General features: G+C 40.7%; 1 protein-coding gene across 1 annotated transcript; it reads right to left on the bottom strand.

The window, feature by feature from the left end:
* Positions 1 to 1,231: 1,231 nt before the first annotated feature.
* LOC116821859 (toll-like receptor 1) lies at positions 1,232 to 7,247 on the bottom strand. Its single transcript, XM_032775325.2, has 2 exons — positions 7,182 to 7,247; positions 1,232 to 3,338 (listed from the first exon to the last, which is right to left on the bottom strand). The coding sequence occupies exon 2, from the start codon at positions 3,269 to 3,271 to the stop codon at positions 1,295 to 1,297; it is 1,977 nt and encodes a 658-aa protein (XP_032631216.1). The 5' UTR covers positions 3,272 to 3,338; positions 7,182 to 7,247; the 3' UTR covers positions 1,232 to 1,294.
* Positions 7,248 to 16,964: the final 9,717 nt, after the last annotated feature.

Genomic DNA, 16,964 nt, shown 5'->3' with positions numbered 1-16,964 from the left:
TTCCACTCCCATTCCACCTCTTTCCTCGAGGCCTCACCCCCCCTTGCTCCGCCCCCATTCCCACTGCAGCCCTGTGACCAGAAAAGCTCTGTGCCTTGGCCATGGCCCTGGGGCCACGGTGGGGAGCAAGAGCTCCTCCAGCTCTGGGGCCATCGCAGGGGGAGATTTTTCAGGGGGCCCCAAATCCGCCGCTGCCCTGGCAGCACGAGGTTTCGGGAGGTTTAGTGATAGAATTGGTTACTCTTCCGTTTAACCTTCTGATGAATTTCTGGCTTGTGTTTGTGGATCTGTACTACTGCTTATACATTGGTTTTGAACGTTTCAAAAGTTATGGCCTACATTTTCAAAAATGACTACTGATTTTTGGAGCCTGTTTTTGGGTGCCCAACTTCAGAAACCTTAAAAAAGTACTAAACACCCAGGCTCTGAACACAGAAACACTTCAAATTACAAGCCACTTTTGACAATTTAAGATCAGGGTTTTTTTCCCTCCTAATGGAGGGGACTTCCCAGATGTCAGGAATCAGGCTTTGCTGATACACTATCTGGGTGCTGGAGGTCGGCATACACTTCCCTTCCCACTAAACAAAATGTTATTGCAACTTGAAAGAACTTTCAGAGTGAACATGCTACTATATACAAATGTTATGTGCATGACCAGTGGATGAATCTATAGACTGATATGTTACTACATAATGATATTCTTTTAATCTGTCTATATGGAGATATACCTGATGAGGTGATTCAAGATCTGATCAGGAGAAAAAGTAATCATTTGACTACTCTATGTATATTTAGCTCTTTTAATGTTTCTTCATAAATCAATTCCTCCAGCATGCTGACCACTTCTATTGCTCAGAAATCTTTCCAATTGGTCGATGTCTTCCAGATAAGGCAGTGTCCGGAGCGGGACACAATATTCCAGGGGTGGACACATTAAAGCCATGTAGGCATGATGCTTACCTCATGCTCTGTTGCATGCCTCTGAATACAGTAGGTTATCCAGAATTGGACTGGCTTTTATTGCAGTAATATCACATTCTAAACACATATCTAATTCACTGGCTACTAACACTCTTAGATATTCTTCATCTTTAGGGCTCTCCCAATTTCTAAAATGACAATTTTTTTCCACAAGTTAGGAGGCAGCTTTGATAACTACATGGAAACTGATTGGCAGTGTTTTTTTAAATAGCTTCTACCATAATAAAGGAAACACTCTGACACTTAATCATTATAATCCAATGTTTATTATTTTCTCAGAATAAAAAGACAATTTAAATAAAAATAATTCTTAGTCTGTTTCTACAACCACTTTGGCAGATATTGGCAGGTTACTGTTAATAGTTGCCTTAAGGTTAGCCCAGAAAAGGCCATGTTTGCTTTTCTCCTTTGGCCACTCCAAGTATGTTCTCTTTGCCATGAGAGCTTTCAGCTTGTGATATCTGGCAGGAATGAGATACTGCGGGATTGGTTCCAGTAAAATGAGGATTAAGCTATTGGAACTTTCACTAAACAATTTGTGATGGGCAAAGTAAAGCTCATAGTGGCACCATTCACTCTGGACAAAATTGGGAGACAAAACAAAGATTGATTTGTAGCTTTTCTCAATGCAGTTTATTATGTTCTCAATTATGCTTTTGCCAGGAATGAAGTTCCTCTCATGCAGACAGATCTGTACAGACCCATCTTCCTTCTCCAGGTTTGGGATCAGATGATTCTTCACCCAGAAGGAATCTCGTTCACTGTATGAAATAAAAGCATGAAACTGTAAAATGCTTTGCAGATCTTCAAGGTGACTCTTCCGAACCCTACGTTTTGTTTGTGTCCACTGCCACATCATCTTCAAATACCACATTATGTCAAAATAGATACACAGAAAGGATGTCACAGCCACTACCACTACTGTAACAACTAGAGCTATAACAAGCAAGAGAGTTGTATTGCAAGATAGTTCAGACAACTGAAAGTCCTTTAGCTCGGTTCCCTTTAAGTCGTCTGGATATTCGCACACATAAGATTCTGGCCAGCCAACCAACCTTCCACGTGATTTTTTTTCAAAATTAACAAAGTCTCGTAATTCACAAGAACACTGGAATGGATTGTGTCCTCCTCTGAGCTCTCTGATATTTTGACAGCTATGGAAGAAGTCAGATGATGGGATAAGAATTGAATTCTCTTCTATATTCAGTAATTCCAGACCCCTAAAATGACTACATCCAGGCAGCTCAGTTAACCTGTTAAATGCAATATTTAGCTCTTTCAAAGCTTTCAGTTCAGTAATGTCTTTGGGGACCGTTCTGATTTGGTTATTTTGCAGATCAAGTATTTGGACATTGATTGGCAAACATCCAAAAACTGAGTCTGTCAATTTGTTTGAGGACAAATTCAGTTTAGCCAGAGTTCCAACCCAGTGACAGTGGTTCTCATTCTCATCATAATACAGCAAATTCCTACTTATGTCCAAGTGTTTCAGTGATTTCATTTTACTCGTCATTGAGCTCACCTTGGAAAGTTTTTTTAATTGATTCCTCTGTAGAATAAGTGTTTCCAGGAGATCTAAGTTATTACAGCCTTGAAAAACCATGTCTGTCAAATCATTGTTTGAAAAGTTTAAAAAGCGAAATTGACTTTGTTTGGAAGGGCAAAGCATATGTATTATCTTTGAATCAGATATTGTCAAGGCTGTAATGTTCATCTCTGAAAATATGCAGTAGAGGTCATCCTGTGAAAAATAGAATACATCAATGGAAACATTTGTTATTATCACTGCTTTCAGTGAAGTACCATCGTAGTTGAAGCGTCGCTTGTTAATATGTGACATCAGTTTCACCTTGAAGATACTGAAATATTCAGTGGATGTATGCCACACAATCTGAAGAATTGTAGTAAAGTTTCCCCAGGATGTTGTTATATTTTTCAGAGCAAGATTTTTTAATCCTGAGGTTTTGTTGAATTTTGACAATAGTTGTATTAAATCACTGATTCCATCCTCTGGGATATTTGACAGTACTAAACTGTTCGAAGTATTTTGTTCCACATCCCAGCTGGGATGGTTTATTTTGTTATCTGCTGATGCAAACTGAAGCCTCTTTGTGTGTGAGAGCGGCAGGCTCTTGGTTTCATAATCATAATGGTCTTCTAGTAAGCTACTGGAATAGTTTGCAATAAATTCATTTTCATCAGATGGCTTGATATTGCTCCAAAGAGTTAATGTGAAGACACTGCTAAAAAAGAGAAAGTTTGTGAGGAGTCTTCTGTTTTCTGCCATGTTGTTTTGTTATTCTTTATAAACGCGTGTTGCCCTTCTTCAGTATTTCTCCATATTGGTTCTAATCCTATAAAAGAATTCACATTAAATCGTTATAGTAATGACTGAGTGTCCAATATAAGTGTTAGTGTCTAATTCTGGTAGGTGCTCAGTGTCCTTCTCTCCCACTGATTTTAACAGGAATGGAGGGCACTCTGCCATTCAGGAGAGGCAGCACACATTGATGTTCATTCATTTACTGTCTGTTTAAGGCGGAAAAACACAATTACTACTTTTTAAACTCTTATTTTTTAAAAAAATAATATAATTGTAAAATGTGTCTGATTGACAGTTCAGGGGGACTGAAATCTGCTGTTTATTCATGAGCAGGGACAATGCACACTTCCTCAGAATGTAAAAAATGCACCTTATTTTGAACTGAAGGGATCAACTCTAGGAATAAGAGTTTCCGTGGTCATCCAGTCCTTGGGTTCTTTGCTGAGGCTACCAACAAGGACATCAACTAATTTCAGTAGATGGAGGTTTTGTCACATAAACCTCTGTCCAGTAGGAAATGGATTGAGACCAACAAGTAAGTCATTTCACATAACCTGTCAAAGAGCAATCAGAAAGCAATACCTGTCTGTCACTGCCACCCTAGCTGGAGGGAAAATGTCTTAGAGGAGAATAGGCTCTATCCCATTCCCAGTCCCACAAACCTTCCTTGAAATTATACTTTATTAAAGGGGTTCTCAACCTTTTTCTTTCTGAGTCCACCTGTGCCACAACTGTGCCAGCATTCAGGGGCAGCAAGCAGGGCAATTGCCCGGGGCCCCATGCCACAGCAGCCCAGAGAAGCTAAATTGCTCAGATTTCAGCTTCAGCCCCAGGTAGTGGGGCTTGGCACCCAGACTCCAGCAAGTCTAATGCCGGCCCTGCTTGGTGGACCCCCTGAAGCCTACTTGCAGCCCCCCAGGGGGGCCCGGATGCCGGGTTGAGAACCACTGCTTTATTAGATGTAACATACTGAAATTCCTTGCCAAACCTTTACTTACGTTAACTTTTAGCAGGTCACTAAGTAACAGAGGATCAACTCATTGACTTACAACACCTTTTACAAAAAATATATTGAGCTAGAATGAGAAACAAATTAGAAATCTTGGGGCTCAGACGTGTAGCATTTTCACCTCCAGAGACCTAGGTTCAGGTTTTAGCTTAGGTGTCAAATTAAGTTTAGTTTGCTTTTATCATGGTAGTCCCCAGTGGATACCTGGGCATGGGCAGAGAATGGCAGTATAAATGCAACCCTCAGCATGGCATGAGACACTTGGCTTTATATGTTCCCATATTAGGACTTACTCCTGCTACTAGACATGAGTAACTTGGCTGCTCTGTACTGCAGCTCAACAGGAGTGGGCAAAGTAGCATTCACTGCCCTAACTTTCTGATTTTGTGCTGTGCGGGATCAAACCTTAAGTGATATGCCCCTCCCCCCCACCCCCCGTTCACATAAGTGATTCTACAGCACAGCTAAATAAGGCCCTGAAATGTACATTGCCATCTTTCTTTCCCTGCCCTTATTGCCAAGACATACTTTCAGCCATGTTTTATAGGTAAGGACCAGCTGAAAGGAGGCTATACATTTTCCAGCTGCTTTATTAAAATAAATCCTCTTCTTTATTCCTGAATGTTGAACATTAGAGTCAAATTATTTACATATACATTCATACTTTCTTTGTCCACTTTCTCATGCCCAGAGTTTCTGTTTGAGTCAGAATGCTCTGTAGTACAATGAAATTGATAAGAGTTAAAACACAACATCTGTGATCTTTAGGGTCTATAATTAATTGAGAACTAACATTTGAGAGAGACGTGGTCATGGCACTTTTCATTCTGAATGATCCCAAAGCACTTAAACTTGATAAGCAGAGCAACAGTAAAATGCAATCACCTCCTACCTGGTAGGCTGCAGCCAGATGCAATCCATATGCGTGGTAGTGGTGAGGAATTTAAGCCAAGTTCACAGGGGCAAATCCCTACTGTGTTTAAAGTTCTATAGGATCCTTATTATACACGGAGAACAGACAAAAACTTGATTTTTAAGGTCTCATCCAAAAGACCATTCACCACCCACCCAAAGTAAATTGAATAAAATCTAATGTTAACTACAGATTGTTGTGGTTGAAGTCTTCTACAATGGCTGAATGGAATTACAGTCAATGCCCTCCCAGGCTGTCATGCTAGCCATATATATGTATTACTGGTGTAAATGCAGCAAGGAACTACCCAAGTGTGGTGGCAATGAAAAGCCCTCCCTCCACCCCCACCAGAGACATGAGACAGAGGTTTTGGTAGAGTAATTCCAGACGGAGCCTGTGAGGCCAATAAAGCTTACCAGTTCTTGGCTTTGTATAGTATTTTTGGTTAGGGAGAGCATGGTGTTTAAAATCGGAATATATTCAATTTTATTTGTGTTCTTAAGCAAAATTTCCAACTATTATTTAATCCAAGACTGTTGCATTTAGTATGAAATAAATGTTCATTTGACAAAGGGTCAAAATCCGAGCTACTAAGATCAAAACAGATGTTGGGAGCTCACTTCTTGTCATGTGTTCATTTCTCACTCTGAGCTTAGGCAGCACCTGATCAGACCCTCCCAGGACCAGACTCCAAAACAGGTATAAACCTGGCATAGTGGGTGAGCGGATCAGAGCAATATGATTGACAGGCTAACAGAACTGCACAGCTAGTAAAACTTGTGACTGACATAGCCGACAGTAATCTTTAGGAGGCAGCTAGCTAAACCTAGAGTAATGCAGGCAGAGACAGACTAAAAGCAAACTCTGCTACTGTTTTCTGAAAGAGACAAGCTTTTGAGATCCAAAACACAGAGCTCTTCTTCAGCTCAAAAGCTTATCTCTTTTACCCACAGAAGTTGGTCCAATAAAAGATACGAGCTCTTCCACCTTGTCTTGCTCAAAAAACAATGAGGAGTCCGGTGGCACCTTAAAGACTAACAGATTTATTTGGGCATAAACTTTCGTGGGTAACCACTTCTTCAGATGCATGGAGAAGTGGGTTTTTTTCCCATGAAAGCTTATGCCCAAATAAATCTGTTAGTCTTTAAAGTGCGACCAGACTCCTCATTGTTTTTGTGGATACAGACTAACACGGCTACTCTGATGCTTGTCTTGCTCATATCCTGGGACCAACACAGGCACAACAACAACACTGCAAACTGTTGTTTTCTCCACAGATGAACTTCAGGCACTCCTGATATCATGAATTCTTGTCATAATTGAAAAACATTTTAAATATTTAAGATTAGAACTCTATATTAATACACAAAATATATGGAATATATTGAAAAGTCATATAAGCATGATCATGTATTTTGTAAGACACCATTATAAGATACAAACCTGATGTAAAAATATATAATTGATACAGGTAAAATATATTGTTGCTTTATCTCCAATCCTGAAAACACACACATGCACAAAAATAGATTTAGTTAAATCGGTGGAACCCTCTAGTGTAGACACAGTGATACCACTACAAAGAAGACAAAGAGTCCTGTGGCACCTTATATACTAACTGACATATTGGAATATACAATACGTCTATTAGTCTATAAGGTGCCCCAGGACTCTTTGTCACTTTTTACAGATCCAGACTAACATGGCTACCCATCTGATATTTGACAGTATAAAAGTGTTTCTATTGCTATAATTTGTTTCAGTGAATTTACTGAACTTAAATGAGGCTACGCTAGTCACTTACACACAGACTAGAAAGCAAATAATAAACTTTACTTCATAAATGATTTACAAAACATGTCTCATTTTCTGAATAAGATGCAGAGTACACAACACTTTAAGTTAATCAGAGGTCTATTTAAAACAAACATAAATTAATAGTTCTTTCTTACCAGGAAGACTTGCTGTGCAAATAAGCAGAAAAATTATACAGGAAAAGACAAAAAGCAAACTTCCTGTAACGCTGCCCATTTGAATAATGACATTTAACAACACTCAAACCTTCCAAAAGTTGTTTTCGCCATCTACTGACTTTTTATGAAATTACACATGTATTGTCCACAAATTGATGTTTTTCCAGACATTATAGATATAACTTTTTGCTCATTTAATTATATTATTAAACTGCATGTTTTCATGCTTTGCGATAGCCTCAGTAGGATAAATTCTTTAATTCTCATTTCAGCCAATCCATCAATCGTTTTCCCTTCCTACTAAATTTGTTTTAAAATAAATTAAATATTTCTTCTGTTGAATAAGTTTTACATTGACACCCAAATATTCTCTTCTGGAACTAAATAACAATCCAAGTCAAAAAGCATGATTCTGATTCTGGTTTTGAGCATTTTGTCATTTTAGTTGAAACAGTTTAATTGTAAGTTCCTGTCATAAAATGGTTTCTAAAAGTACTTTTTGTAACTATGTCCCATTTAAACTGCATTTTGATTTGAAAGAGAGAATGATAGATCTCTTTTACTTTATAGGCATCACAGTGCTAGCTACACTGAAGTCAAGACAAAAATAGGTCTATTATTATATTGTCACTCCTCTGTCAAGTGGTAGCAGGTGCTGAGGCCCTGCAAGTCAGCTTCCTGCTGGAGGAATAATCAATGACATGGAGTCTTGTGTAGATTCTAAGTATAACTAGTTTATTTACATGATACACAACAGTCCATGAACAGAAGTGGTCACAAACAACATACAGGAAAACCCATCTTTCTGAAATCTAAGCACAAGCTCACATGCCCAGTTCCAATGAAGCAATTCTACATAAGAAATTGACTCTGTTGGAGAGATTAAGGCAAAGAACAAACTCTCACGCTGTTTTTCACAGCTCCCGTCAAGAACCTATATGACAAAACTAATTGTAACTCTGACAACAAGGGTCTGTCAGCAAGCAGGATTGAACCTGTGATCTCTGGAGCTAAATGCATGAGCCTTTACTGTGTGAGGTAAAAACCACCTGCCTTGTAATTAAGGCTGTAGCAGACTCATTAATAGCTAAGTGGTCTAGGTGTCACTAGAGGGGGACAGAGCACCAATCCCAGCAGGCATGGGTTACATAATAACACAGCTTTTCTTCAAAGATTATACACTTCTTGCATCCTAAAACCAACAACAACAAAAACCTGTAAGACTATGACTTGTAAGACAGTGCCACGATGATTTGTGATAACAATATCTTAATTTTTCAAATTCCATAACACCATCAAAAACAGTCCCTGAGAACTTTACTTTCCTTGAGATCTAATTCAGACTAGTTCTACCACCCTAACTCATATAGACTAGCACTTACTTAGCAAGTCATCCCACTCAAATCAATGGGCTTTATCCACATCCTTCTATTTTAGGGTGCCAGAACACGATGAACTGACATAATGACTCATGATGCAACATTGGTATAGGGTGACCAGATAGTAAGTGTAAAAATCAGGACAAGAAGTGGGGGTAATAGGAGCCTATGTAAGAAAAAGCCCCATATATCAGGACTGTCCCTATAAAATCGGGACATCTGGTCACCCTACATTGGTATAGCCCAGGAAGCCAAAGAAACAACCTTAAAAGTGACAGGTTTTGTTTTAAACATCATTAGTCATGTCATGTTTTATTTCTGAAATTTAAATCAAGCCTGGTCTGATAAATGAAGGGTGCCAAGTCTCCCTTTTATGGACACCCAACCAGTCAGTTAGCTATAAAGTCCCTTTTGGTGACAGCTTGCTTTACCTATAAAGGGTTAAAAAGTTCCTCAGGTAAAGAAAAGAGAGTGGGCACCTGACCAAAAGAGCCAATAGGAAGGTTAGAACTTTTTAAAATGGGGGAAAAAAGCTTTCCCTTTGTCTTTCTGTTGTTTTCTATGGGCTGAAGAGACAGAGGCAGCTGGAAAGTTGTGTAAAGTTTGGACCAGGTATGAAAATTCATCATCCATACCTAGAAGGATTCACAGGGACAGGGAATGTTTAGATAGATGTGATTAGGTTTATTTCTTGTATTTTCTGTAAGGCTTGTGGACTCCTCTGTGCTAACCCCAGATGCTTTTGTTTGCTTGTAACCCTTAAGCTGAACCCCCCAAAAAGCTATTTGGGGTGCTTAATTTTTGGAATTGCTCTTTTAAAATCTAGCAAAAGTCTAAGCTCCAGATTATTGTTTGTTTTAATAAAATTTACTTTTTTAAAGAACCTGATTAGTTTTGTGTCTTAAAAGATCTGTGCATATGTTTTTCAATTAGCTGATGGCAAAAGCTGGGTTTCCCTTTTGTTTGTTTCCTTTCTCGGCTTTCCCGAGGGAGAGGTAGAAAAAACGAGGGGTCTTAGGGAAAACTTCCCAAGTGAGTTTTTCCAGGATTTGCAAGAGGTAGTTTTTCACTTGGGTGGTGGCAGCATTTACCAAGCAAAGGTCAGAGAAAAGCTGTAACCTTGGGGGTTTAATACAAGCCTGAGTGGCTAGTATTAATTTTTTTAAATCCTTGCGGGCCCCCACCTTCTGCACTCGAAGCGCCAGAGTAAGGAATCAGCCTTGAGACCTTGTGTCAGGAAAAAAGAGGAGAAAGATAATACAGGTGAAAACACAACATAATATGGACAAGCACTGTGATAACTCCCTGCCCTCCACAGTTGTGCCAATGTGCTTCAAAAAGCTGTGCAGTCAAAATATGCAAAAATGAAATCAGCAAAAATGTTCACTTAATGCTTCCAAAAAAGAATTCGCAGTGTTGTATATCATCTGCACAACTCTAAATGACCCAGGAACCAGCTATATCCAAACCACATTATCATCTATCCTCTGTCATGGCAATTATGGTCAGCTGTAAAGACTGTGCTCTCTGATAAACTTCAGGAGGTGGGCAAAGTCCAACAATCTGGCTATGAAATGCCTATTGCCCTAGTGAACATGGTGCATAATATACTTTGTTTAATCTGAAGGGGACTGTCATATATCAGAGAGTAGTTATGGTAGGGTAACCGTTTGATTATATGGCCAAACTGGCTGGCCATTGACACTGTTTGAATTCTGTACTCATGCCTATATATTATCTGATTAACATATTAAAAAAAAGTATGAATTAGAAAAGCAAAACAAGCACATTCTCATTAGTACTAATGCACTGTTAACCATTATACTTCACCATGCTCATTCATAGGTGCAACCATCTTCTGGAGCATGAGTATGGATGTATGTCCTCCCAAATCAGAACTACCTTGTTATGTCCCACTGAGGGCAGGAGCAGGACTAATGCACCTCTTGCACCTAGTACCTTTTCAACATTTTTTTAAACTTTTGCAGCACTGAATTAATTCATTTCCTAAAGAGCAAATACCATTCCTAGAAACCATAAAGTGCACATTTAAAGAGACACTCAGGTCAAATCTGGCCCCAAATTTAAATTTAGAACAAACTTCTATTAAACCTGAGACCAAAAGAAATGTTTCCATGTGTCAAGGTTCCTTCCACACTCTGAACTTTAGGGTACAANCCCTTGGATCTTAAAACAAGGACAAATCAATCAGGTTCTTAAAAAGAAAGCTTTTAATTAAAGAAAGAAAAGTAAAAAAATCATCTCTGTAAAATCAGGATGGAAAATACTTTACAGGGTAACCAGATTCATACAGCCCAGAGGAACTCCCTCTAGCCTAAAGTTCAAAGTTACAGCAAGCAGAAGTAAAATCCTCTCAGCAAAAAAAGGGACGTTTACAAGTTGAGAAAACAAAAATAAAACTAATCCGCCTTGCCTGGCTGTTACTTACAATTTTAAAACACCAGAGACTGATTCAGAAAGATTTGGAGAGCCTGGATTGACATCTGGTCCCTCTTAGTCCCAAGAGCGAACAACACCCAAAACAGAGAGCGCAAACAAAGACTTCCCTCCACCAAGATTTGAAAGTATCTTGTCCCCTTATTGGTCCTCTGGTCAGTTGTCAGCCAGGTTTACTGAGCTTCTTAACCCTTTACAGGTAAGAGAGGCATTAACCCTTAACTATCTGTTTATGGCACCATGACTTTCTGTTTACAGTTAATTTTCTGTGTGAATTATTTTTGGAAGAACTAAATATTCCTATGCAGTATTTGCAACCCAGACATTTCAGCATTGTACTAATTCATAAGAAACAATAAGTGGAATTAACTACTGTATTTTTATCAGCCAAAGTGAGATAAATGCAAAAACAAAATTTAAAACCATAACTACAGAAAAATAAATTCAGTGAAAGAAATTTCTATGCTTAAGAACATAATTCATCATTACACTTAACAACAGGACATGTATCATAGGCTTATTCATTTCCAATACACATTCATCGTAGCTAAAAACTTTATATTACTTTATACGTTTATGCTATATGTTTGTATATTTCTGATCCATGCACCGGCTTCTACAGAGTTTGTAAAACTGACAGTCTAAGACCAGCTTCCTTATTGGTACAAAACTCTACCATCCATCAAGAGTAAAATAGATCTCCAGTTACTGAGCTTCCCTTATCCCCTTCAGCTCAAGTCAAAAAAGTGGGTTTTTTTTTACAATTCTACCAAATCCACTACAAAACAGAGGACAAGCCTCTGTGTTTTTCAAGATTTAATTGTCAATATATACTATATGTCAAAAATCAATAAAATCATATAAAATATGTTGGTAATAATCACTGGTCTGCACTGATTTTTATCCTTATTAAAATGCCCTGGAAATATATTTACTCAATACTTATTCTGGTCTCACCTATCTTAAAACGGGAACTGCAGAGTACTTTCTTTGATAAATTTATTGAAAAGTTGTCTGGTTTCAATGATGCTTCTATGAGCACCACAACTTATATAGAAGTACTGAGAGTCTTTTCTGTTAGTGAAATTCCTTAATATATCATAACATATATCGTTATGCTCATAAAGCAACACTACACAAGAGTAACTATTTTTCTTTTTCTCCAGCAAAGGAAGAACAACACTAGTGGCAAACAGCATTTCATGAATCTACAGACTGACTTTCCATAGAATGAAACTGATGAGTCCTGCCTTACAAAAAAGTGAGGAAGGAAGTGGAGGAATAAGGAGACAAGAACCACAAGTTGTTTGTCAAGAGCCTGCAATCAACATTCTCTTAGTCAAAAGATGATGCAGAACTTGTTTCACAACATTGTTGTGAACAAAGTGAACAGTAACTTACTGGAAATTAGTATGAACAGTTCTGAATTTTTTTTTAACATCCTGATTCACTCAATGCAGAGATTGAAAAAAATAACTAGGGCTCCCAGTCTTGCAAATACTCATGTATATACTGTAAATACTCCTGCAAGTACTCAGCATACTTAACTTTATGAACATAGGTAGTCACATTTATTTCACTGAAGGATCAGAAATAAAAAGCAAGAAATTGCAATCTACCAATTTTTTTTGATATCAAAAGATGATGCATTTAGCTCCTATTGTGTAATTTTCCAGTGGTATACGGCTGATACTGTATGAGGGTGTCATCACTGCCTCAGTAAAAAAATATGAGAATTAATCAGTTATCACAAGTGTCTGACAGAAGCTGTTTCCCAGCTCTTACTTGGTCATAACTCCATTGTGTCCCCTGCTCCACAAGGCTTCCACACATTTCTCATTCTCACTTTGAATTCAGTTTTCTACAAGGAATTTAATAATTAAGTGAGGCTTAGAGGTGCTACCACAACCAAATATATGGATATATCTATAACGATATAATAATAATTGAAAATATTGGCAAGTATACATTTGGCCCTGTTGGAGGGGGGCATCGATTACATTTTTGGTGGCATATCATGACCTACACAGTCCTGTCATGTAACATCGTGCCAGCATAAACATTAAAACATAATGACAACTATGAAAAACAGCTTGTTAACATGGCTATTTATTTATTTTTACATTTTGGTACAGTTAGTCTCAAAGTACAAGAAATATGCACTGTGATAAATCCATTTGTTTTAAAAAGGAGAACTGTGTTAGCCTGTTTCCCCCTCAGTTCAAGCCTTTGCTTTTTCCTCTGAGTTACAACAATCCCGTAACACTAGTTAATATCAATAGAAGCTGAATGCACATATCTGAGGGAAGATCTTTGGGCCTTAAATTTTATATATTTTTATGTAACAAAACCCAGATATAAAGTATCATTCTACCTTTGCCTGCATTTCTGCTCACAATTCTCACCACTCTCCCTTGGACCATTTCTGCCACTGAATCCTAGCTAAACTCCCCTTCCCACCTCTTCACCTTTCTCTCCGTTTTGTCTTCTTGCCTGCTGCTATACTGCCTTTATGTGCAGAGTTCAGGTTGTGATGCCTTCTTTTTAGGCCTGGTCTATACTAGCTTGTTATTTCAGAATTAGCTGAGTTATTTCGAAAAAAAATGATTCCGTCCACATGACCAAATGGGTTTTTTCAATTTAAAGGGCTCTTTAATTCGATTTGGCCTCCTGGAGCTATCCCAGGATGCTCCCTTGTGACCGCTCTGGTCAACACTCTCAATTCCAATGCACTAGCCAGGTGGGCAGGAAAAGCCCCGGGAACTTTTGAATTTCATTTCCTGTTTGGTCACCAGCACCACAGGTGACCATCAGCACAGTCCACCATCACAGGAGATCACGCAGTCCCAGATTCGCAGATGAGCCCCACTATGGTCTGAACGGGAGGTACTGGATCTCATCGCATGCTGGGGAGATGAATCTGTTATGGCAGAGCTACATTCCAAATAAAGGAACGCAAATATTTACGCTAAAGTCTCCAGGGCCATGATGGAAAGAGGCTATTCCAGGGACACAGAGCAGTGTTGTACAAAAATCAAGAAGCTCAGGCAAGCATACCAAAAAGCCAGGGAGGCAAACGAGCGCTCTGGGTCACAGCCCCATACATTCCACTTTTACTGTGAGCTCCATGCAATTATGGGGGGTGATGCCACCACTACCCCACCACTGTCCATGGACACCTGCAAGTGGGGAGTTGCACAGAGAGAGGAGGAGGAGGAGGAGGACAATGACAGTGCACAGGCAGCAAGTGGGGAATCCGTTTTCCACTCTAGCCAGGAACTAATCTTAACGCTGGATCCAATAGCCTCCCCTCACTCCCAAGGCAGGCTCCGGTTCCATGACCCTGGAGAAGATACTTCTGGTGAGTGAGAGCCTGATAGGAGCCACGTGGTGGGGATTGGCGGGGGGCGGAACCCAGCCACGCTGGGTTGTTTGCGTTTACAGTAAATGGCTCGTCCCTGCTCTGAGCCTGATCGGAGCCACGTGGTCGGGGATGGGAGTTGTTGTTGTGTGCAGTGATCATCCCAGATAGCCCACAGGCCCTCCTTTTATATGACAAACCCACCAGGTATTGCTTTCTGTGGGAAAGGGGGTCTAGCAGTTTGAAAGCATTGAAATGAATGTAGAAGCAGCAGAACCCCGTGTGCCCCTAGGGGCTGCCTACAAGATTAATTCTGTTGCCCGGCCATGTGTGATGGCTTACTCATACCAAAGTGCCCCCTTTGTTCTCTGCAATGTATTTTTTAAAATACTACCCTCCCTTTTTCTCCTCCCACAGGCGCAAATGTTTCAGCGTGGCCCCTATCTACTCCATCCCAGAGGCTGGTCCAGATTAGAAGGCGTCAAAAACAAACTGGGGATGACATGTTCGCCAAGCTCATGCAGTCCTCCCGCACTGATAGGGCCCAGCTGAATGCGTGGAGGCAAACAATTGTGGAGTCCCGTAAAGCATTACAGGAACACAGAGAGAGGAGGGAGGCGCGTGATAAGAGCAGGCAGGACCCTATGGTCAAGCTAATGGGGGAGCAAACTGACTGACATGTATGGTGGTGCTAATGCGGGAAAGGCAGCAAGACTATAGACTGCCTCTGCAGCCTCTGTATAACCACCCTCCCTCCTCCCCAAGTTCCATAGCCTCCTCACCCAGACGCCCAAGAACACGAGGCGGGAGGCTACAGGGACCCACACACTCAACCCCAGAGGATCGCCCAAGCACCAGAAAGCTGACATATGCGAACTTTTGATTTGGTTTCTGGACTTGTCCTTCCCTCCTTCTCCATCCCCCTAACCCACCCACCCCCTCCCCCAGTCTACCTTATAATTGCTCTCAATGTGTTGTGCATCAAATAATAAAGAATAGTTTTTAAACAATTTTGACTTTATTTCCTTTCATATATATAGGGGGCACGTAACTTCAAGAGAAACAAACACAACTGTCACACCATACCCTGCCCAGTCATGAAACTGGCTTTCAAAGCTTCTCTGATGCGCAGCGCATTCTGCTGCGCTCTTCTAATTGCCCTGTTGTCTGGCTGTGTGAAATTGGCAGCCAGGCGAGTTGCCTCAACCTCCCACCCTATCATAAAAGTCTCCCCCTTACTCTCACAGAGATTGTGGAGCACACAACAAGCAGCAATTACAATTGGAATATTGGTTGTGCTGAGATCTAACCGAGTCAGTAAACTGTGCCAGCGCCCTTTCAAACATGCGAAAGTACACTCCACCACCATTCTGCACTTGCTCAGCCTACAGTTGAACTGCTCCTTACCACTGTCCAGGGTGCCTGTGTACGGATTCATGAGCCATGGCATTAAGGGGTAGGCTGTGTCCCCGAGGATAACTATAGGCATTTCAACATCCCCAACAGTAATTTTCTGGTCTGGGAAGTAAGTCCCTTCCTGCAGCTGTTCAAACAGACCAGAGTTCCTGAAGATGTGAGCATCATGCACCTTTCCTGGCTATCCCACGCTGATGTCGGTGAAATGTCCCTTGTGATCCACCAGTGCTTGCAGCACCATGGAAAAGTACCCCTTGCAGTTTATGTACTGGCCGCCACGGTGTGCCGGGGCCAAGATGGGGATATGCGTTCCGTCTTTCTCCCTGCTGCAGTTAGGGAACCCCAGCCACTCAGCACATTAAAGCCATCCACAGTGGTCTGCACATTTCTCAAAGTCACTACCCTTGATAGCAGTTGCTCAATGATTGTGCTGGCTACTTGCAGCACAGCAACCGTTACAGTAGATTTGCCCACTCCAAACTGAGTCCCGACTGACCGGTAGCTGTCGGGCATTGCAAGCTTCCACAGTGCTATGGCCACTCACTTCTCAATGGTGAGGGCTGCTCTCATTTTGGTGTCTTTGCACTTCAGGGCAGGGGACAAGAAGTCACAAAGTTCCATGGAAGTAGCCCTACGCATATGAAAGTTTCGCAGCCACTGGCAATCATCCCAGACCTGCAATACCATGCGATCCGATCAGTCTGTGCTTGTTTCCTGGGCCCACGATCAGCATTCCATGGCATGAAGCTGGCCCAGTGCCACCATGATCTCCCAATCGCCACATGCCATGCATCTAGGAACGTTTGTATCCATGTCCTCATTAGTATAGTAATCGCATTGTCTTCAGTTCCTCGCACGGTTTTGCAGGTACTGAACATACTGCTGGATAATGTGTGAGGTACTTACAATGGTCAAAACTGCAGCAGAGATCTGAGCAGGCTCCATGTTTGCTGCACAATGGTGCCTGCAGGGGTAATCCTTGAAAAAGGGAGTGAAATGAACTGTTCAGTTCAAGATAACCGATAGAAGGCAGTAAATGGTTGTCTTCTGTAGCTTCCACGGGAGCCCAGGACAGCATCTGCCATTTTCTCCAGATTGTCTGTGCGGCTCTGTTCATGATAGGCGAGAAACAGCAGGGAATTGTTGCCC

The sequence above is a fragment of the Chelonoidis abingdonii genome, chromosome 5 (assembly GCF_003597395.2).
Source record: "Chelonoidis abingdonii isolate Lonesome George chromosome 5, CheloAbing_2.0, whole genome shotgun sequence".
NCBI lineage: Eukaryota > Metazoa > Chordata > Testudines > Testudinidae > Chelonoidis > Chelonoidis abingdonii.
This window is presented reverse-complemented; position numbering and strand designations above follow the sequence as displayed.

Bases quoted from the DNA above. Each gene is read 5' to 3' on its own strand.
- LOC116821859 (XM_032775325.2), bottom strand. From the start codon at position 3,271: ATGGCAGAAAACAGAAGACTCCTCACAAACTTTCTCTTTTTTAGCAGT.